Genomic DNA, 25,397 nt, shown 5'->3' with positions numbered 1-25,397 from the left:
CTTGTTAACACACATCGTATCCAAATTACATGGAGCTGTTTATTCTAGCGGTCACATTATTCTCCAAGCAACTTATCAGTGTGGGCTCTATTTCCAGGTTTTACTCGCAAGAGAGAGCTTTTCTTCTACAGATCCAAGTAATATCATTGCTTTTCGATGTACAAGCTAGTCTTTAATAGCTAAACTAAAAACCAATAGTTCCCTATCAATAAGGAGTATGCTCTTACGAGCAGTTAGACTAGATATGACCTGCTTGCACGTGAGTTTGTTTATTCGTGACATTCTCGATAAGAAGTAGTGCCCTTAAGTCTGCTTTTAAAATAAATCGAAATATTTTCCTGGGTCTGACGCATATTCCAAGCACAATTAAATCTATAACAAACACATTTATCGACGACTAGATGTCGTCGCATGGTTCCCTTAGGGTCTATACATGTGCGTAAGGTCATTTTATTTTATTAAATAACTTTTTTTAATTTTTAATAATTTCCATATATAAATGGAAGCTTTTAAATACGAGAAAATGCTGTTTAAAGACCTAATTGTTTTAAAAATAACTTTTAAATGACATAAACGAATCACAATTGTAGGAAGAGTTGTTTTTTTTAAATTTCGAGCAAAGCTAAGCGAAAGCTATCTGCGCTAGCCGTCCATAATCTAGCAGTGTAAGACTAGAGGAAAGGCAGCTGGTCATCACCACCCACCGCCAATTCTGGGCTACTCTCCTACCAACGAATAGTGAGATAAACCGTCACTATATAACGCCCCCACGGATGAAAGGGCGAGCATGTTTGATGTGACGGGGATTCGAAGCCGGGACCTTCAGATTACAAGTCGAGTGCCTTAACCACGTGGGCATGCCGGACCTGCAGGAAGAGAGAGAAGGAAGTTCTTTAACACCAGACTGTAAACGATGAGACGACCGCGTTGTGTCAACGATTAAGATCTGGCCGCTGCAGTAGGTAACGCGTCTTTACCTTTATAAATCGAAGTTTTATAAACTCCAATATACTCACAGCTCGCCTCATTTCATCTAGGAATCGCTGCAACAGTTGCGACTTGTCATTTAATAAAACTGAATAGGTATAAAATCTCAATCACTCCAACTCTACTTCGTTATATGACTCTAAATAAAAAGAGAAACTTCAAATTCAATATAATACTATATGTACTTCTGCAGGGTTCTAGAAAGTGTTCTCTTTTTAATAGGAAATATAAGCAAAATTAATAGTAATAAGTATTTTTATTTCTTGCTTTTAAACTTCATATGTCATATAATGTTGTAGCTTGCAAAGTGCATAATTCTTCTCGCGATTCATGACATGCGCACGGTTTACTAATGTCAAATTACAACGTTAAATGCTATTAAGTGACGTCATTTTAGTGTCTACTGACTGACAGACAGGCAGACAGACTGACTCCCTAACAAATTACTGCATGGTGGCGCGGGTGTTTAAAACAGGCGATCACTCCAGTCGGCCTTTGGCCCCCTTTCCGGGAAATAATTTTACACTTGCTATTTTAAATATCCGTTCAGAAATTCTGTTTTTTACTTTTCATCATTAATAAATATTCTATTTTATAAGAAAAATGAAATAATTTATCCTTATTTACATATAGAATTGTAGTTCAACCATTTCACTACAATATTTTTAGCAAAGATTTTGTTTACTTCTGCACTCACTTAATCAACAAATTCGTTAATAAAGATTTGTTGACGCGCTTACTTATTTGTAGTTCAGTGGTAAACCTAATTGCTCGTAACGATAAATTTCAATGTGCCCATCAAGATTCATTCCTGATGCCGATATAGATTACACAGATATTTAATTTTGTGACTTTGCGCAAAAAACGAATACTCAAACAAATATACGTTTTGTTCATATTCAACAAAAGGCTTCAAATCAGTTATAAGATTACACCAGGAAATATACGACACAAAGGCAAAGGCCACGGATAGTGCTAGGATATGTACTACTTAGGTTTGTTTGTTTGTTTGTTTTGGAATTTCGCACAAAGCAACTCGAGGGCTATCTGTGCTAGCCGTCCCTAATTTAGCAGTGTAAGACTAGAGGGAAGGCAGCTAGTCATCACCACCCACCGCCAACTTTTGGGCTACTCTTTTACCAACGAATAGTGGGATTGACCGTCACATTATAACGTCCCCACGGCTGAAAGGGTGAGCATGTTTGGCGCGACTTAGGCGCGAACCCGCGACCCTCATATTACGAAGCGCACGCCTTAACGCGCTAGGCCATGCCAGGCCCTACTACTTAGGACTTAGGTGTAGTTAAATTAAACAACTGAACCCAAATAAGAACATCAAACGCGAAGCAACTCATAAACATTCCAGTACTTACAGTAAGGTTGTGGTGATTGGATATCATTATAGAAAATGATCGAAAAGAGACCGTACCAAAAACATAAGATTAAAATAAGATATGAACCACAAATGAGGAAAGGAATTCTTCTTACATTCTCAGTCAATCTAGCATAGAAGTCAGTGACATCTGGAAATCCATTTTGATACCATCTGAATTTTTAGTTGATTTTCAAATTCCAATGGAGAAGACAGTCGAGTGGATAGCTCACCAAACTTCTAACAAGAAGACCCAGATGCAATATTTCTCACGTGCTTCCTAAAGATAGCAGCAGATTAGCAGACGAAACGTAGGATAAAACTACTCAGTGATTAGAATCTGATTGTTGAAATAAAGTCAATGCTTAAACTTAGTTGATCGCATATACTACTTACTAGCCATGGCAACAGTCTGAAACTTTCCCGTTCGTACATATCGTACATATATATATATAAATACACACGTACTGATGTTGTAAGTGATTATTGTGACACTGAGAAACACCGACACCGAAATGAAGAATCACGAAAACATTGAAATATTTTTAATACTACAGAAAATTAGATTTTGTTGTGTGTAATTTATCATTCTTAAGTTCAGATCGTCTTCTGCTTATCATATACAAATTGCAATAAAACAAAAGAAATCTTTTATATCTCAAAACCTGATCGACCGAAACCGTAACCATCAAGCTGATTTTGTTGATGTTACAATGATCGAGTTTTGCAGCAATTTGTCAGTAATGTTTAAACGCAGTGACGATGAAACAGTAGCTTTTTTTTTCATTTATTTTCTTCTCTTTTCAACTACTGATGGCTATAAGCATTTTCTCATCAACGGCAAGATTAATATATCGCACTTGAAAGCCCTTTACCTGGAACATGATAACGCCCACAAACTGATATTTTAATAACGACAGCCAACACCAAACGCCGTGACGCGTTAAGCTGTAAACTAGTTTCGTTTTGATTGGTCAACGTCACGTGGCCTTCGAAACCAGAGGCGGTCTCTACATTGTGGTTGAAGCGGCCCACTACGAGTTGCATCGTTAGTTAACTATGGTTCATAGATTTGGTGCGGATGTATATAAAAAGCAGTATCCATGCCCGTGCATTCCTTGTAAACACACTGATCGACAACTCTGACCTCGAGGTCATATGTGACACTTACGCAGCTGTCGAACGTTTGCTAAACGGTTCCGTCGCTTGTATTCCTTCGGCATTCGAATCGTTCCTCCGGCTCTTGGCGGGTTTCGGGCCGGTGAAGCCGCCAGGACTACTATGTTTTCACCGCTACCAATTAAGCGTGCAGAGAACTAACTCGGTATCAGAGTTTGGTAATCCTGTGAAAGATATGGCTCTGGACACCGATCATCCCCATTCTACGGCCTGCAGTCCTTCGCCACGAGAGTTGAGGAAGAATGGTGATGAGAACGGTCGGCGAAACGAATCTTCCGACCGGCTAAACCGGTTTTCACTACCGGAAAACAACCGTCTCTCGATGCCGTCTGCTGGGACTGCGAGGTCGTTGAAATTTTCTATTGAAAATATATTATCCCCAGATTTTGGAAAAGCAGCTAAGGAACAGCGTTACAGTTCCACTGGCACCTCTCAAACAGACAAACAGAAGATTTCCTTCGGAAACGCTCAGGTCAAGTCTATCGGGACGCCTCTTCCCACCTCTCCTGCCGCCGAAACCAGATCCGGTAACGCCAGTACGTCGCCTTCGCCTCAGCCAGCGATCTGGCCAGCGTGGGTCTTCTGTACTCGTTATTCTGACAGACCCTCCTCAGGTCAGTTGAAACAATAATTTGTCTGTGGTGTTTGTGTTTACGTACATGCGGTTAGTCTAAAAGGCATTAAACGTTACTATAAAACTCATAGTTATGCACTGTAAACACCGTACATTCACTCTCTAACGAATTACACATACCTAGAATAAATATAAAACTGTATCACTTAACTTGCAATAATAGAAAACGTGTTACAGCATATTAAACCCGAGTGTCTTCAATATTTGTATGTATTTACAATTATTACAGTTTAATTTTTTGTGCCCTTTGGTGATTGAATCTTTGGTTTCGATACTCGCGGTAGGCACATCACAGATATCCCATCGTGCAGCTTTGTGTCTATTATCCACTTGCTATTGTTTCTAATGTATGTGGCTTTCCATGCATGTAAAAGATGTAACGGCATACGCATAATAATAAAGAAACAGCACTATCTCGTGTGCACATGTGTGCCTACTAATAAGACACTGTGTCCATTGTCCTGTGAATGTATACAGTTTCATTATTTGTTTGAGAGATTATTCTGTCGACTCGCTCATGACACGGCATGAGTCATTCAATACAAATAGGACTCATGGTAGTGCGTCACTTTAAAAATACGCTTGAGTTGATTCAGAATAATATTTTGTTGCGAATGTTGGAAAACTGATGTACAAGATCAGCCTCGGTTTGATGCAGGACTACAGTGATTTCATACAGTATTACAATACAATGCACGATAGCAGTTTAAAATGCTTTATTTCCCACTATTACGTATCCACGACGAGGCGAATTTATTTAGCACAAGCTTTCTTATATATATATATATATACATTGTTGTGCAATGTAATTTGATTTATTTATTAAATTATTATAAATCTTCAAAAATAGTCGAGAGAGTCGTATAATTATTTCACATGGTTTAGACACTGAATCTATTTTTGTTGTTCGCGAAACGACACAAACAACTTGAAATATTGATTAAAAGTTTTTCAATTTTTCTAAAGTTGTACCATATTCGTCATCGTATGTGTGGTTAATAAACGTTTATCGGTGCAAATTAAGTTAGTCGATTGGAATTTTTATACAGCCTGGTTTATTAACTGTACACAGAATATCGTGTACAAAGATACATGTAAGCAACTTCCCTACTTGTCCTTACTTCGTTACAAATGTAACTTGACCATTATAAATAGCAAGTTACTTAGTGTTATTAGGTTACTAGTGTATGGTGGAAATCGTTTCTAATTTGTTTAATCAAATGTTGATTTGTGTACCACTCTAAAATGACTTCATATATTCATACTATGTAACTCGTTGGTTTTCTTTGTTTTCACAGTTTTAGTGTCTCTCTTTACAGCTACAAAACTAACATGTAAATAACTAGTTCTTTATTATTTTTATAATGCGTCGGTGTCTACGTATACCATTTAAACCATCAACTGTCATGGTTTTCACAGACTTTTAAAGTCTGTGTATATGACAAGTAAATAATCAGTTTCTTATTTTCACAGACTTTAAGTTGAAATCTTTACGGTTTCAAAATGTATTCTACTTTTTAATTTTATTTAGCGATTGTCGAAACATGTTGATTTGTTGCATATCTACGTGTAGTTCATGGCAATGTAAATATATAATGATTTTATTTCTCGCACAGAACGTTTAAATCATGCACGAGTTTTAGTTACACTTTTATACCACACACAAAACTGAGAAAAATGAAATTTAGATTTCTGCAAGATGGATTATTCTGAGATCCTGTGCGTATTGTCACTTCCAAAACACAACACAAATACAATAGTAAAACTCTCTGTATTTTACATAAACTTGTATATCACAGCTTGTTAAGACAAATGTGCCCCGTTTTTAGCAAATTCAGTATATTGCTCCCTTTAAAGTGTGTGAAAACTCTAGTAAGACCTTCCACTTTGGGTTAAATTAATCTAAAAAGGACAAAAGATATAGCTGTGGTATATTAATCCAAAAAAGGTAAATGTATATTTGACTCACACTAACCTAAGAAGGATAATGGGTAGCTGTGTTACGCTAATTTATTTAGAAAATTAAAGGGTAGCTGAGTTATACTGATTTATTAAGGAAGATAAAGAGTAGCTAAATTATACTGATATATTGAGGAATATAAAGAGTAATTGAGTTATACTGATCTGTTAAGGAAGATAAAGAGTAGCTAAATTATACTGATCTATTGAGGAATATAAAGAGTAATTGAGTTATACTGATCTGTTAAGGAAGATAAAGAGTAATTGAGTTATACTGATCTGTTAAGGAAGATAAAGAGTAGCTGAGTTATACTGATCTATTGAGGAATATAAAGAGTAGCTGAGTTATTGTGATCTATTAGGGAAGATAAAGAGTAATAGAGTTATACTGATCTGTGATCTATAAGGAAAGATAAAGAGTAATAGAGTTATACTAATCTGTGATCTGTTAAAGAAAATAAAGAGTAGTTGAGTTACGTTAATCTAAAGAAGATAAAGGATAAAACTTTCTCCAGTATGAAGCAAGACTGATGATCATTATAAACTATATTTTATGGGTTTTTTTAAAGTTTATTTCTCTCTGTATATATGTATGTGTGTGTGTGTATGTGTCAAGTACTTATATCAATATTTGTAGTTTGTTCATTAATAATAGGTGATTGTTTTAGTTCACAGCTACAGAATGACCTAACTATGTCTTATCCACTACGGAGAATCGAATATTCTAGACTATAGTGTTGTAAGTCCTTATACATTTACCCATCGATAGATAACAATTAGCATAAACATATATGGTATAGAGTACTATAAAAAGTGCTTAAAATGGAGATTTTCTATTTTTTATTAGTAATTTAAAGCTTTTGTTCAATTCCTAGCTTTATTTCATTGGTCTTAAACCGGTGACATTAGCTATGTTTTCAGTGTACATGTTACAAAGTACAGGAAAAAAAACATTCGTTTTGAGATGCATTATTTACTTCCGTATGAAATAAAACCAACATAGTTCGTATTAATGACTTATATATATTTATTTATTTTTGTTTAACAGAGACTATAAACCATCACAGCCTCGGTGTCTTCTTACACGTTTGTATAATTGTGTCTTCCACAACGTTTACGTTCTGTAATGGTAGAACATTTTTCTTTAATGGCACATTAAGTTTACCTTGATAAAGAAGAAAACACGAATCGGGTGAGAAAGTAAGTGTGTATGTGAAATCATGTACAAACCTTAAGTGTTGCATGAAGTTAGGTAAGCATGTGACATGTGCAACTGAAAAACACACAGAGACTGCTTTATAGCTATATAGGTATAAAATAAAAAAATTAACGTATTCACTAATGAATTTGAAACTTGATACCTACTGTTAGATAGTATATATTTTCTGAGAACGAACAATATCGACTTTGATTGCTTGGGGCGTGTGAAGTGTGAACAATAGCATAGCTGTTGGTGTTAAGTTTTATATTGAATGAGAAGGTTGTTACAGGAAACAGAACTGAAGGAACTCCATAAAAAATGATAAAATCAATTGAAGGCTTAAATCACGCTTTCATGACAGACGTTATAGAATTTTATAACACTGCTACATAAAATATGTACTAAATCCCTGAGACTTGTACAGGGTTTGTTCATCAGATATTTAATCTTTGTTTTATTTTGTGAGCTTCAGTTGGAAAGTCTTGATGAATACATTTTGGAATTTCTTTCCGGCTGTTGCATTGTTCATAACCTAGTTCAAATAACTCTAGACAGAGTTGTAAGATGTATGTACTGTTACGTTGTGTTCACTCAATCACAAAGTTTGATGATGGCAAGTTAACTCTACTGTAGAATCTGATAATGCTAAGTTAACTCTACTGTAGAATCTGATAACGCTAAGTTAATTCTACTGTAGAATCTGATAATGTTGAATTAACTCTATTGTAGAATCTGATAACGCTAAGTTAATTCTACTGTAGAATCTGATAATGTTGAATTAACTCTATTGTAGAATCTGATAATGCTAAGTTAACTCTACTGTAGAATCTAATAATGCTAATTTAACTCTTCTGTAGAATCTGATAATGCTAATTTAACTCTACTGTAGAATCCGATAATGCTAAGTTAACTGTACTGTAGAATCCGATAATACTGAAATAACTCTGTTGCAAAATCTTATGATGACTTAAATCCTCTACAAAATATAGTAAGGCTTAGCTCATCCAGTGATAAGATACAACGTATATATTTTTTAAAACTTACTTCTAGCTGTTTTTAAGTCTTTTGATGCATTATCCACTGTCCTATTGTTCTTTGTTACATTTTTAAAGAACCATCGGACGCCCAATCCCACATTGTTTCACTCAAAGGGACACCAGTGCAAACTTACTATTGGCAGGCCTGTTGATTTTTTACAGGTTACAGCAAAACGCCCGTTTCCATTCAAGTAACAGATCATATGCTTCTTACCATTTGGTCTATTTCACGAGCGTTGTAACAAGGCCTTACTAATACGATCCAGTTTATATATAAATCATATTGTTCCTTTCTCCATAACGTAAATATTTATATTAAATAACAGGTAAAAGGTAGAAGAAGTGGAGAACTGAAGTCTCTATATTGTGGGATAAGGTATGCCAAGTCTTGACCATTTACAACCTTACACGTATTTCTGTGTAGATATTGGGTTGAGGAATAATTCGTGAGCGTTTTTTTCAAGTTAACAAAATATATTCATAAATGAAACGCTTTCACAAAATATTTCATGTCATTTGGTTGATAATTTTTTGCTCTAATAGATGGTGTGTTTGATTTTCATATGTCTTTAATTTTTGCTTTCATTTTCAGCTCATTAAATGGAATGTCAAGTGGACAAAATCGAGCATTTTCGACACCATCTGCTTTTCGCATTTAATTTCTTGCAATTTCGTTTCAAACAATGCATACTAAATATCTAGGTATTACATGAAATAAAGTATCATAATAAATGTTTTGGGTGTAATGTGTTCATGCATTGAAGTATTGTATAGTCTTGCATGTAATGCTTGAATGAAAGTATTTAAAAACGCTCACGAATTATTCCTCAACCTAATACATAAACAACGAAACGAAAATTTTTGATTGGCAGTGATGAACGATAGTGGTATCTACATCGTGCATGGTTGATGGCATAATTTCATGGTTATATCCTATAACCTGTTGAATGCATCAGAATGCTGAAAACTGGCGATGAGTGTGACCTAAAACAGAGCATCACAGACCAAAAGGTTAATCAACAATAACCCCGTGTTTAACTTACATGAATATGATGAGCCGTGGTGATAATGCTGAGAAGTTACGAAGTACCCCCTAAGATTAATGATCTCACAGATGTTCACGTGCAACGCATCAGTAATAGGAAACATGAGCTCAAATTATTCGTTAACTGCCCTTGCGCTCATAATATCCCAAGTGCTAAAACAATTTACATTACAATACAAGTGAAGTAACAGTGTTTATGATTCCTTCATGTCCATAAGTGGCTCAGCGGTAAGTCCACAGGTTTACGACGCTATAAATCGGATTTTGATACCCGTGTTGGGCAGAGCACAAATAGCCCATGGTGAAACTTTGTCGCTCAACAACAATCTTTTCATACTTTATTTTTGTGGGTTTTATACACGTTATATTAACTAATGTACCAATTATCAGATCGGTGTTATTCTTGTCTATCATTTGTTATCTTGTGTTATTTCAATTAAAAGTTCTATTCGATCTATATATGTATTAGTTACATACGCAGTATTTCATATCTTCATCAAACCAAAAACGGGAACTCAACAAGTTGTTAAGCTTATATTTCTTAGAATAAATTAAATAACACGCTAGTTTAGTACAATTCCCGATATCTTGTGTCCTCTGGTTGGACAGCAAAGTCTACGGACTTACAACGCTAAAGCCCGGGTTTCTATTCCTCGCGGTGGACAAAGCAGATAGACCAATGTAGCACTGCTCTAAAACAAACCTAAGAAATATTTTTTCACGTTTACTGCAGATTAAACAATTCTGAACATTCTAAATTGTTTTTAAATAACACATTTCTTTCTTGCGGTGTTAATGTTGTTGATTCGTAACATTTTAAATCAGAGGCCAAAACACACAAAAAACGTGTGTTTAAAAAAACGTATTTTAACACGTGTCTTGAAGTGATGTTGTTTCCAAGTTCAGGATCAGATTACACACACGAAAAGCTTGAAATTCTAAAGAACACTTTGTATCTACAATACATGTAATTACTTGTATTCCTCAATAGATAATGAATTATAATTAATTATTTTTACATGAAATAAAATATCTAGTTTGGTTTATTGAGTAAAATAATATTTTACTGTGTAATCAATTTCACTCAATTCAGGTCTTGACTACGTTTTGAGATATTTATTAGAGGATTCCATTCTTTATCTCATACGTTTATTTGGCACAAAGAATAGGGTAAAATTATACATCGTTAAAACGTTTCTTTTACCAACACCCCTAGTGGCAAAGCGATATGTCTGCGGACTCGCACCGCTAAAAGCCGTGTTTCGATACCTTTGGTGGACAGAGCGCAAATAGCCCATTGTGTAGCTTTGTGCTTAATTCTAAAGAAACAAACAAACCTACAGAAACTTTACCAACCTACAGAGGATTAATGATCAGGTTTTAGTACAAAGTTGATTCAAGATGAGTTCGACTCCGGCTAGTACAGCGGTATGTTTACGGATTTACAACGCTAAAATCAGGGGTGCGATTCCCCTCGGTAGGCTCAGCAGAGAGCCCGACGTGGCTTTGTTATAAGAAAAACACACACAATCATCCAACATGAGTTTACAAACGAATAAGATGATAAAACGTAATATCACCATAACTACTACTATTCAGCGAATGATAATAACACTTGCTGATTAGGTTTATTGGTGGTTTTAAGTCAGTTTGTGTTTCTATCTCAGAATGACTGGTATGGGTATTAACACGTTTACTGATAAGGAGAGAACAACGTTTCGACCTTCCTCATCAATAAAAGTGTTAATTCCCCTACTAGCCGTTCTGAAATACATTTTTATTTCAAGTGAGTTTCTCGTCATCAAGAATTAGTTTGTGTATGTTTTTACTCAAAGGATTTCCGTTTCAAGGGAAAATAAAACTGACGAATAAGAACCAGAATACTGCATTTGGTTTCGTGTTTCTTTTTTGTTAGGAGTGAATACAGTTAACGATAACATCAAATATACGATTTGTAAACATTCGTTTATTGACAAGTTATTCAACAAAAACGTGTCTGATGATATCTGGTCTACACTTAACGACTTAATATGTAACACGTGGTCGTTTCCTGTACACTGTAAACTGTGGCTTGTCTGTAATGTTGTCGTTTTGTTTCCGTGGCATGAAATAATATATTACTTATATATATGAACTAAAACGATAAACATTTTGAAACACGAAGAGTAGATAATAAAACCAAAAAACAAACAGGAAATGGGAATTTGTTTTTTACTTCGTGTACGAAAATAAAGTTTGAAGATCAAGAGATCACATCCAGATGAGTGTGGGATAAATTGCCTATCCCAGGGTTTAAGTGTAGTAGACCTGAATATCTTCTTGAGACAAAATGTATTTAGTTACGTTTCATTCAATGAACAGTATCTCTGAGATAAATAAAGTACGAACATCAAAACGGTACTTGCGCATGAAGAAGGATTTGAGATAAATCGCTTATCACAGGGTTTGAGAGTACTAGACAGGCGATAAAACGTATTTATTCACATATTTTATACAACGATCAGTTACTTGCAGTACCCTCGATCCCAGTTATGAGGCTAGCGAGATATAAACAAATGTAAAAAAAAAGAAAAAACCCACAGTGACAAAGTCATAACACGCACGAGAAGTATGTGTTATTTCATGTAAATTAATTCGCAATGCATAATCTGGGCTAATGTTTTCTTATCAGTAGTTTTAATGTCACAAAATAATAAAATGTTTGTTTTGAACTGTTTAATCGTGAATGCAATCATTTTTATCTGTTAAGATACTAGCCATCATTGTCAGACGAGGAATATACTAATAAAAATAAATAAACAGGATACCAAATACGACATGCAGATACGTTTGTACTTCTATCTTTACCAGGGACACACACGTGTGCGAGCGCATATTTAGATATTAGCGACGTAAAACCATTACTTGTAAATACATGGGCGACAAGCCTAGGACGATATTCTAGTATTAACGTCGTATATAGAAGCTGGTCGAACGACCGATAGGAGAAAAGTAGCCATCACCAATATAAATATAACCTGTCTTGAATCAGCTCCTACTCTCCTGTAGGAGTTGTAAATGAAACATTTTAGGTTACCCGCAGAATTATGCTAAGAAATTTTAAACTTTGTAATCAAAATCAAAATGTTCGAAAATAAGATGTTCTTTAAGGAAGACATTCTGTGTAACTAATCAAGAAATTAATTAAATATTGAGAAAAAATAGTTATTAATAAAAGTTAAGTGTTATAATGTTACCTAGAGCATAAACTAGTTAGAGAATTCTAAACCTGCTACAGTTAAATTCCACTAGTTTACTACTAATTGGATATACTAATTAATGGTAGTATTTTCGGCCTAAATCACTATTTGTAGTGTATTCTGCAGACATGAGAATATTTTATTATATCTATATATATACATATGAGAAGTAGTCACAAACATATGTCTTATTTAGGCAAGCACCTGGAACACATAATTTATCAGAATTACATAGAACATTAAACATGTAGAATTTAATTTTAACTGAAATGATTTATATCACACGTATTAGGCCTAATAGATGCTCTTTAATTCTACCATTCTGAATGTTGTTTGATTCAATTGGTTCGAAAATAAAAATTTATATATCATAGTAGGACAATTAATATTACTACTCAGCCTACTTTTCCGTGAGCAACTGCTTTGGTTGCCCATATGTAGTACACTACACTCTGCGTATAAGACACTCTCCAACGATATAAAGGAAGGCTACTTACGCGTGTATTTGTGTTACAACAATCGCATAAACACTATGTTTCTTTCTTATGCTTTAATAATTCATTAAAAACTGACAAAACTACCTACATTGTAAAGTCAGAATACTGACTTACTTCGTGTTACACAACATGTACACCAAGCCAGACAGAAACTAAACTGAGCTATTCTACTTTTGTTTAGAATTTTCGTTCAAAGCTACACAAGGCTATCTGAGCATAGCAATTCCTCTTAGTTTGAACTGATAGATTAGATGGAAGGCAACTAATTAACAGCACCCGCCGCCAACTATTTTGCTACTCTCATTTGACAGAATAGTGGAACATACCCATTATTTGAAAAGCGTATCCATCGTCCTAAGGTACGGAGCGTGTTTTTGCGGTGAAGCGCAACGTGAATCCTGGGATTCACAGTCAGAGCACGCCAGCTACTAGATCACGCCAGTACAAGTTGATTGCAACTAGTAAGTTTATTTCAACTTAAAAGTTGACGGATACTATTCACGGGTTCTGCCATGCCGTCATTTCTCGTTGTGTTTTATATTTGTATTTTTTAATAGGCAGCACATGTCTGCTTCGACATCTATGAAACACTGTTTGTATTTGTGGCGTTCATTTTCGTTTCTTCTTTCTTCTTGACATGTTTTGAATATCACGTACGTCAAACCGAACAGCTCGTAAGATCAAATTAATTTTTGATTTTTTCAGTTTAAGCAAGTTTTAATGTTTTTCTTTTCAAAGAATGTTGTGAGTTGTTTACGGGTTTTTTTTATCAAGTGTGATGAGATGGGTGGGGACGTTTCTTGTAATGAGTGTAGATGTATTTTATTCAATCAAAAATGAAAAGGGTTGAACTTAAGTGTATTTTTCAGAGCGGTAATGTAAGAAATTGCTACACGTAATTTTCATTTGTCAAATACTCAGACTTCGAAAGTTCCATTTACACATATGTCTCATATGTGGAAAATTAAAAGGAAGTTAAAAAAACAATAACATGGATTACAAAAGCAAAAGGTTTTGTGTTTGTTTGTTTTTGAATTTCGCGCAAAACTACACGAGTGCTATCTGCGCTAACCGTCCCTAATTTGGCACTGTAACACTAGAGGGAAGGCAGCTAGTCATCACCACCCACCGTTAACTCTTGGGCTACTCTTTTACCAACGAACAGTGGGATTGGCCTTCACATAATAACGCTCCCACGGCTGAAAGGATGGGCATGTTTGGTGTGACGGGGATTCGAACCCGTGACTCTCAGGTTACAAGTCGAGCGTCCTCACTACTTGGCCATGTCGGGCCCTAAAGCAAAAAGTACCTGGACGTAAATTATTATTTTCCGCAACTCTGTTCTCAGAAGGTGTGTGACTACTGTCTAACACCGTTAATTTAAATGAGACTTCTTGGCTAACAGGTAGATTTGGGTCAAGGTGAGGTTTTGTTTTTTTGACGTATATATGTAGCGAAACTGTACGTAAAATATAGATTCCATCTATTGAAGTAAGTACACACAGGAACTTCTTAAAGAATATGATGTGTTATTGTGTTTAAGAAAATAACAGTGAAAAACAATATTCATGTGTACAGGTAACACCAGATATTAATTAAATTCGCACATGTTGATTAGAGCAACAATGGTGAAAAGCTGACTGATTTTAAAACATAGAGCCAGTTTAACGGATAGGAAGATCGGATTCATCTTCTCTGACATTTCAAAGACTTTTTTTCATCGTAACGAGATAGACTTCAACGTATATGACATGTTCATATTTATATTCGCGCTCTGATATCTTATACAATACGCGAAGACTCGATTGTCAAGTTTTGTGTTTCCATATTTTATTCGCGCTCTGATATTTTATACAATACGTGAAGACTTAATGCAGAAGTTTTATGTTTCCCCACCTGTAATTGCATTCTGATATTTTATACAATACGTGAAGACTTAATGCAGAAGTTTTATGTTTCCCCACCTGTAATTGCATTCTGATATTTTATACAATACGTGAAGACTTAATGCAGAAGTATTATGTTTCCCCACCTGTAATTGCATTCTGATATTTTATACAATACGTGAAGACTTAATGCAGAAGTTTTATGTTTCCCCACCTGTAATTGCATTCTGATATTTTATACAATACGTGAAGACTTAATGCAGAAGTTTTATGTTTCCCCACCAGTAATTGCATTCTGATATTTTATACAATACGTGAAGACTTAATGCAGAAGTTTTATGTTTCCCCACCTGTAATTGCATTCTGATATTTTATATCACGCAAGTAGACCCATTCTTTGTTTGCCTTTCAACAAACAGGATGTTTTAATGACCTAGGGCCGAGATCCTTTCCAAATACGTAAAGAAATTACTAGAGAACCATAAAATTCCTTGCGTTCTTCGCTGAAATCGGCCATTCTGAACGTCAACGACGTAGACAATTTATATTATTAATCTGTAATTTTGTCATTGGTTTCTAAACCGGTTAAGACGTAATATTGATGTGTACAGACACGTATAGCCGCCAGTGGTGGGTGCTATATTTTATGGTGCCGGAGCTATGCCAAAATTTCTGTAACACGTGTGACGTTAACATTAGATCAAAGAACTCATAACCGAAATCTAATTTCCATTTCTGGATTTTAGATGCTAGAGTACTCCTGTAGTATGAATTAAACTCCTGGGTGTTGCTTTTTCGTATCCAGTTTTTGTTTAAAATCAGTTTTTTGTGTTCTTTTTGGCTATCAAAATGGAGTTTCTCTCTGAAATATGGAAGTTTTGTACACATACGCAAACAGATAACTATCTATATGTGAACAACTTTTAATTTTTGGGAAATCATGAACCAAACATAACGAATTTGCGTGAAGTTTATTTTAAATTACAACTTTCAGTAAAATGAAGAAAATAGATTTAGTCTAGATATAATAAAACTTAATTTAACTTCAACATGTTCTACTTGCTTCTCTTAAGATGTGAAGACTGAAGGCAGATGGTTTATCTGATAGCAAATGTTAGGCCCGGCATGGCCAGGTGGCAAGGGAACTCGAGTCGCAATATGAGGGTCATGGGTTCGAATCCTCATCATACTAAACATGCCTTCTCTTTCAACCGTTTGGATGTTGTACTGTCACGGTTAACCCCACTATTTGTTGGTAAAAGAGTTGCCGACGATTTGGAAATGGGTGGTGACTGTTAGCTGCCTTCCCTGTGGTCTTACACTGCTAAGTTAGAGACGGCTAGCGTAGGTATCCCGCGTGTATCTTAGCGCAAAAATTCAAAACTCAAATGTTATTTCTCCCTTCATTAGTAATTGAAATACAGCAAATAAACACCGCGGGTGTGAAGCTTATGTACATGAAGATAATAAACGTAATTTCTCCTTTGATTTTGATGTTTTAGTTTCTTTAGGCAAGAGGTTTTTGTTAATTAAAGATTCTTTTTTTTTTTTTTTCTCTTGGAGGTAAGAAGTTCTTGAGAAAATAATACATTTTAAAATAAATTTTCTTTCATCTTGAAAACTCGTTATTGTCATTCTAAAAACACCGCGTTAGATTCCATGCTCGTGGAAATATTTTCTTTGGGCTGGTGGAGTGGGGCTATATATATATATATTATCAACCACGAAATTTAATGTTGTTATTTTAACCAGTAGCCTGTGTAGTTACAATTCATATATTCATACTGTGGGAACAGAGTTATTATTATCTTATTTTACAAGAGGTAAGTCTGCAGGCTTACAACACTAAAAGTCGAGTTTCGATACCTATGGTGGGCACAGCACAGGTAGCCCATTCTGTGGTTTTGTGCTTAACAACTGAGAGACAGTGAAAAGTATACGGAAATTGGGAGAATAAAGAATATGAAAAATTGAAATATATATAGTTAGTGCCATAAGATTAATGAACAGATACAGTTAGTACCATGATATAATATTAAATAAATCATATAGTTAGTACCATGATATAATATTCAATAAATTGTGTAGTTAGTACCATGATATAATAGTAAATAAATTATATAGTTAGTACCATGATATAATATTAAATAAATTGTATAGTTAGTACCATGATATAATATTAAATAAATTATATAGTTAGTACCATGATATAATATTAAATAAATTATATAGTTAGTACCATGATATAATATTAAATAAATTGTATAGTTAGTACCATGATATAATATTAAATAAATTATATAGTTAGTACCATGATATAATATTAAATAAATCATATAGTTAGTACCATGATATAATATTCAATAAATTATATAGTTAGTACCATGATATAATGTTAAATAAATCATATAGTTAGTACCATGATATAATATTAAATAAATCATATAGTTAGTACCATGATATAATATTCAATAAATTATATAGTTAGTACCATGATATAATATTAAATAAATTATATAGTTAGTACCATGATATAATATTAAATAAATTGTATAGTTAGTACCATGATATAATATTAAATAAATTATATAGTTAGTACCATGATATAATATTAAATAAATCATATAGTTAGTACCATGATATAATATTAAATAAATCATATAGTTAGTACCATGATATAATATTCAATAAATTATATAGTTAGTACCATGATATAATATTAAATAAGTTATATAGTTAGTACCATGATATAATATTAAATAAATTATATAGTTAGTACCATGATATAATATTAAATAAATCATATAGTTAGTACCATGATACAATATTAAATGAATTGTATAGTTAGTACCATGATATAACAATAATTAAAACATTCAGCTAGTACCATGATACATCATTATTTTAAAAACAACACATGATAATTCGTAAAAAGTATCAATTATTATTTTATCAAGATCACGGTAATCAAGTGAACACAAAAAATACACGCAAAGAAAACAGTCAACATAATTATTTTGCAACATACCTTATACAAACATATAACAGCTACACTGATGTAATGCTATTTCACAAATAAATTGCTTATATTATAAACATTAAATATAGCTCAAAATTGTAAGCGTTTTTAACTTAATGATAAATTATTAATTAAGCGGATTGTTTGTTTTTGTAATTTCTCAAATAACACATTGTTTACGTTTCTCACAAAACAATTTAAGCACTTGCATGTTCGAATAAGAGGTTGTCTTATTAACCTCACGAAAGAAACATACCGTGCTTATAAAGAGTTAATGGGTTAACCTCGTACGTCTTGTTCAATTTCTGCCTTTTTTTTTTTCGGAAATGTTTTGAGGTTGCGTCAGATGATATTATCTTTTTTATTTAATGTATTTGTATCTCCAGTAACAATAAAAAACTTCCGTACTGTGAATGCGCGGATGATGCTCGTATCTAGTTTATAGCTAGTGGTTAATAATGTGGTTAAGTTAGAAAAAACATCATCACATAAACTTCCAAGCTTTGCTTCACTGAGGAAGATAGCATCATTAACTCATGAGATATCGAGTTTGGTTTTCTCTACCAACAACATCATCGGGAAATAACGTTTAGGTACCGGTCGTGGGAACGTTGCCTATTTCACTGTAGTTGGGTTATTAATTTACACAGTCTCGTTTGGCCCTCGGGAAATTCACTTATCTCGGCGACTCGTCAAGTCGGGCAGCCGAAAAGTCCTACGGCATACGGTTACCAAAGATTCTCTGCTAAACGAATCTGTGAGTAGGGGGAAAAAAAATCTATCTTCAGCGATAAGTCGAGCAACGCACTGGCTCCGAAGAGCGTTTGTAGCAGGTAAAGTTTACCATTTTGTAACATATCGTGTGACTTAACTACAACACTGTGTGCTATCCTGGTCGATGTGAGGTTCATAACGCGTCACAACACGACAGTGTCTCAAATACTAAGTTAACTGTCCCTTTTTGTAGCCTATAATGTGAATAAACTACAATACTGTACACCCTGTTCAGGGTGAGGTTCATAACACATCATGATACGACAGCTCCTCTAATTGTACGTAAAACACAATTATATGTTTTTTACGCTATAATTCCACGCTATATGTTCTGATTTCTTAATCACCCCATCCGTCTCTAAAACTTTAAGAGAAGTATGAGTCCCAATGCTCAGAACTTCACCGTGTGGAATCTTTAACCTATCTTGTCCGAGATCAATACTGAGTTTAATCCACATTCCAGCTCACAACAGAAAAGATAGATTTTACCACGGTTGGTTTTGACTGCGTCTGATGGGTAACATCCTCCAATAAAATAATGGGTTACATCCTCCAGTAAAAAGAACAACAACAAAAAAGGTAATCTAAGCTTGATCGCTAAACACTTAAACCACAAGCACATTTATTTTTTCGGAAATTTTTATCCGGAGAAAGACACTTTAATTATTAAAATAGAATATTTTCCCTTTCCATTTCATCTTGTAATACACATCTATTTTATTTATTTATTTTCGAATTGGTGATCTGTTTAATGAAACAAACTCATAATTTCCTAGGACTAATAGGCGAATGGTTCTTTTAGGTTAATAAACTCTCCTTTATACAGTAGTAGTTAATTTAGAAAGCAAACAAATGTAATCTTCTTCCGTTATTTTATTACCTGAGTTCTATTTTATTTTATTACTTCTAGACATTTACGCTACAATTGCCACGTGGTACGTTTTTCGATATTTTTACCATTCATAACAATAATAGGACAGGAACACGAGCCACATGAATAATGAAGACTTACTCTGAAATTGGCGTTTTTACAATGAATTGCAGTTTTCCCGTAAACACGCAAGAGCTGTCCGATTTTGCGTATCATAGCAGAAGAGTGACGCCATTGCTTTTGGCACGAGCCTCAGACCACCATCACAGCGAATGCGTGCGGTATTTTGGCCTCTGCAGGGGTCGGTCCGCCTTGAGACGGCCCAGTTTACCTGAAGTGAGGTTGTCTCACGTGCGTGGATCCGACTTCTGTGTTGTCTACATTCTGGTAGCATCACTTTGAAGTGACCCTTCTGTCACATGAGAAATACTTCATACTTCCGTCGTGAATTTAAAGCAATATTTCATCAGATTTATCACTAGATAATGAGTTACAATTTATAGTTAAATTAAGCAAATGGAATCCATGATAAATGTGTTAATATTAAGTGTAAAATAAGAGAAAGCTTCATGTCAGTTCACGTTGTGCAAGTGACTTTGTTTCTCCGCAAACTCCTCATACAGTTTTGTAGCTAGCAGGACCAAACTTGGCAAGATAATTCGAAGTGGGCCGGAGATAATATCTTTATTCACATAACTTAGCCTTCATAACAAAGGGGATACTCTGGGGGACTAAACCCCCAGGTGGGTCTAGAAATACTTTTTCAGGGTCACCGAGTCCGAATCTGAGATCAAGTTCTATGTTTGGCTTCCTCAGGCGCCATGTTTGAATCTGTGTTCACACTCCGCCCTACATGGCACACACATAGTCAAGTGCCACGGTCAGATGTCCTAACGGGGTTTGATTTCCAGTACGAACCCTCGTGGGGTAGCTACAGAAGTAACTGGAGATAATGGAGGAGCTTGATCCCTACATTGGGGATTTGACCTCCGCACTAAAGTTCAAGATTTATGGTGATATGTTTATATTTTGTTAATTACATTTATCTCTAGTGGTATATACCTTGAAAACAAGCATTTATCATGCTTAATTATAAATAAACTATTATAGATATAATAATAGCGTTGATATATTATTGGAAATTGATTACTAAAATTGACAAGTTTTACTTTATGGGTAGTCCTTTTCATATTTCTAAATCGAAAACTGGGAGACGAGCATATAGAAATTATTGGATGTTTTGGTCATCACCATATCAGGCAAACGATAAAAAAGCACTAAACTGCCTTTCGATATGAAAGCTTTTGAACAATATAACTTTTAAAAATGTGTTCTTCTCCACGTTTGTGTCAAACCTATGGTGAAAGTCCTTTGCTTTTTGCAAAGTAATTTACCTATAACAGACCTATTTTCAGTGCTAATCTAGTCAGTATACTATAGTGGGAGCCATATGTGTAGAGTTGGATGGTGTGACGTTTACATCGAATTCCAACGTATCGGATACAGCCCCAATTGAGTTGCTGGTGAAGCGAAAGTGAGCAGAAAAACAGGTCGTCCAAAAATGTTATAATTCAATCAAAAGAGGAGAGAATAAAAGAACTGAAAGGCAGAAGGGATTGCTTTAGATCACCCATTGGTTGACAGGTTTAGATATGAATGATCAGACTTCAACCAACGAAGATCATAATAAATAGTTCAAAAACGTTAATTGTTGTCTCTACTAAGTGCATAGTGTCCTAGGCGTGAATTGTTTGTTAGTTTTTTTGAATTTCGCACAAAGCTACTCGAGAGCTATCTGTGCTAGCCGTCCCTAATTTAGCAGTGTAAGACTAGAGGGAAGGAAGCTAGTCATCACCATCCACCGCCAAATCTTGGGCTACTCTTTTATCAACGAATAGTAGGATTGACCGTCACATTTTAACGCCCCCACGACTGAAAGGGCGAGCATGTTTGGCGCGAACGGGATGCGAACCCGCGACCCTCAGATTACGAGTCGCACGCTTTAATACGCTTGGCCATGCCGGGCCTTCCCAGGTGTGAAGATTATGGTGAAAATCATCTCTACAGTGCAAAACAAGGCCAAAATGGAATGGCCGTGAGCACGAGCTGTCGTGCTTTGGGAATAATGTTCAGGAACACTAAACTAACAAAGAAAGAGATAAAACCCTGAACTTTTGCTAAGTTTTATTTAAGATTTTTATCTTGAGAACTTTTTCTTACCTTAAAGTTTCCCAAACTATAGTAATTTCTATACAATTGATTCATGACTTTAGGGTTAGCAATAGCCTAACTCAACCTGAAAAATAACGCCCAGACAGGTGTCCATATTTTCGCAAGTAAAAGGTTTACATGCATACTTGTTATACATATTTAGATCTAGCTACATTACTATCGACATTTCGGTACTAAATCTGCTGCTCCAATATTCTGACGTAATCTTGATCAGGTTTATTCGCGTTTGTTTATGGGGTTCTAAGATTAGTCTTATATATCATTTACTACCAATTTCGGAAGCAGCATTTACGTTCTTATTACTAGTAACAAGGTATGTGAAAACTTATATTCTAATTTTTTAAAAGAGAATTTATCTAGGTGGTAGTTGAACGTCTAAAATCTCAATTAATTGTCTTTCTCGGGTGGCCCGGCACGACAAAGTGTGTTAAGGCGTTCGACTCCTAATCCGAGGGTCGCAGGTTCGAATCCCTGCCACACCAAACATGCTCGCACTTTCAGCCGTGGGGGCGTTATAATGTGACGGTCAATCCCACTATTCGTTGGTAAAAGAGTAGCCCAAGAGTTGGCGGTGGGTGGTGATGACTAGCTGCCTTCCTTCTAGACTTACACTGCTAAATTAGGGACGGCTAACGCAGATAGCCCTCGAGTAGCTTTGTACAAAATTCAAAACAAACAAACTTTTTCGGGTTTAATTTGCTGCAGGTATCGCACTTCGTTCACCGTTCTTCTTGTTTTGTTCTGTGTCACGTAATCAACCGCAAGTTTAACTAATTTTAGAACTTGGATAGCGTTAATACCATTATGTCTTCAAAAGAAATAGTTGCTTCGTGTCTGAATGATCGATACGTTCTGATCAAATTAGCTAAACAAATCTTAACCAAATATTAATCTGACTACTAGACATATGGATTCAATCTCATTAAACAAAGGTCATAATTGTTACAGTGTATTGATTTATTGCTTCGATATACTCGATGTTATCGAAAATAAAAGCGCATTTTTCGGACCTTCATAAATCTTGATCGCGTGGGGTGGGGGTTATTTTGGTCGCTGTTGACGATGGACTACGTCAAATAATTGAGGGTATAAAGGTATGCGTTCTCTAGGACAACACTGTTGTGTTATTTCCATTTTGAACGTACGTAACAGTGTATCTTACCTGAAGGTTTTCCAAATGTACCATAAAGTAGAATGGAGAAGACGACCTGACGAGTGCAGATTTGTTTCTTTCTTCTGAAAATTATATCTAAAGGAAACTGATGGCGAATTATTATTATTGTTTTCCTCAGCGTGAACTGAATAACGTGGTGTTAATTATTAAGTTAGGATGTCGTCATCTGCGTGCGAGGCAGTCTCGTGGAGGTAAATTTAACCTGTACATTTTTTTTGTAAATGGGGCTGTGAGGACATCTCATGAAAACTGTCTTATTAACAGAAACGAAAGAAATGACCCTAATATCCAATAATCGACTTACGAAGAGAAAGTAACACAAATAATTTGAATTTTGCTTATACCGACTTATGAAGAGATGGTTATACAAGTGTTGTGAATGTTGCTGTAATCGACTTACGAATGAAGAGATGGTTACACAAGTGTTGTGAATGTTGCTATAATCGACTTACGAATGAAGAGATGGTTACACAAGTGTTGTGAATGTTGCTATAATAGACTTACGAAAAGAAGATAACATAGCATGCGACTAGAACAAGATTTGCGACTGACTAATCTACTGTAAATTCTATAAATAAAATATTCAGTATAATTATACATATATTTTTGTTATATGATAGGTTAATAAAGGCAAATATTTTCTGCTTAAGTGACATAACCAATTTGATGTTTATTATGTTTATTTGCTTTTCTGCTTGTTTTAATATTTACTTTAAGCCTAACTTTAGCTTATTTCTACAGCGTATTGTAATCTTTTTCGCTGCTAAATATGTGATTTTACTCTACATTTGGGGTTCACATACAGCGCGAATGCGTTTAACCTGCCGGTATTTATTTACTTGATGGTATTAAAAAGCTGTTATTTTCAACGCCACGTTTTAAAAAAAGTCAACGAGTGTGTAACATCAACACGCGTTACACAAGAAGTTTGCATTTATTTATTTTTGAAATCTATGAGCATCGATGAATTTGCAACAAGAGAAACTCAGAAACGAGTTACAAAAAACGTCTTTGTGTCAGCTAACTGAACGTGCTATTTAGTACTGGTGTCATGTCATTACATCTACGAGTACAATTTAAGCGTGGAACTTGTAAACATCATAAAAAGAAAGCGACAGTGAACATAATAAGATGGTAGATTTATGTATAAAACATAAGCAACGGACATCTCATTACGTGTGTAACTAACTTTATAATTTCGCTCCAAGACGAATGACAAATAATAAAATGTAAAACTATAATATCTTTCTTGAACTGTAACCGGTTTCAGCGTCCACTTACACTTCAGTAAGTTCATTGCTCTTGAATGGTAAAATTTAAACACACGAGTGTTATTAGAATAGACGTAATCGAAGCTACGACAAAGGTCACAGTTTGAATATATATATATTGTATGTAAAAATGTATGTGTGCATACGTATATACTCTCTCTCTCACACACATACACACAACATTATTTTTGAGCTTAGATGTAAATTTATATAGCCTGTATCAAAATATATATAATCGTGTTGCCGTTTTTTTGTTTTCTTTAGTTTTTACAGTAGCACAGCATTATACTTAACTGTTTAAGTTTGTTTATTATTACAAGTTTTATGTTAGTTTTTGGAAAGTTTCATACAAAGCACTGATATCACAAAACAAAGTAATTTCTAATAAGAGAATATAAGCAAAACATATGGCATTTTTATATGTGAAAAATAAATATTATATAGTCTTGCTTCGTCTCCATAGAAACATAAATCTGTAGGCACGAGCTATGTACGTCAGTGAACGTGTTAAATTATACACTTTCTCTAAAACGCAAACTGACTGTGAAAACAGTTTTTGTTGTCGAATTTATTTTTTGTAGATGCAGCATATTAGAAGTAAAAAAAAATTAAAACCATAAAAAGTCAAAATATTTGAGCTATTTTCTCTTTGTAGTTTATAACTTGAACTAAACACCTTTAACAAACAGACGTCTCTAGGCTTAGGGTGTTTTACGGTTTTCGTTTTCTTTACTTTATAGTTCCCAGGTGAGTATTTGTGAAGCTTTATATGAATAACTGCAGAACGTTTAGAATCCACAAGTTTACTCGTTGTTTTGTGAAAAGGACCTTTATTTCTGGCTGACATGAATAGAATTTTGGTCGGAATGCAGATGCACAACTGCACACAGGAGCACGTTCATTCGGATTCTACACGAGTTTATGTGTGCTCGTGCTCTTTCCACGTGCACCGCGACTCAAAGCACGATTTCGTAAATTCAGTGGTTTATGGCGAGCCTCGTACTGATCCTTAATTTGAAG

The 25,397-nt window shown here is 34.7% G+C and overlaps 1 protein-coding gene across 1 annotated transcript in view; it reads left to right on the top strand.

Annotated features, from left to right (window-relative positions):
• The first annotated feature begins 3,638 nt into the window (after positions 1–3,638).
• Positions 3,639–25,397, top strand: part of LOC143224767 (homeobox protein engrailed-like) — a 47,895-nt gene continuing 26,136 nt past the window's right edge. The window contains exon 1 of the mRNA XM_076453040.1: positions 3,639–4,152. Within this exon, the coding sequence (XP_076309155.1) occupies positions 3,714–4,152 (439 nt within the window). The 5' untranslated portion in view covers positions 3,639–3,713. The remainder of the gene's footprint in view (positions 4,153–25,397) is intronic.

The sequence above is a fragment of the Tachypleus tridentatus genome, chromosome 9 (assembly GCF_004210375.1).
Source record: "Tachypleus tridentatus isolate NWPU-2018 chromosome 9, ASM421037v1, whole genome shotgun sequence".
In the NCBI taxonomy this organism is placed as follows: domain Eukaryota; kingdom Metazoa; phylum Arthropoda; class Merostomata; order Xiphosura; family Limulidae; genus Tachypleus; species Tachypleus tridentatus.
Note: the sequence above shows the minus strand (reverse complement) of the source record. Positions and strands in the feature narration are given on the sequence as shown.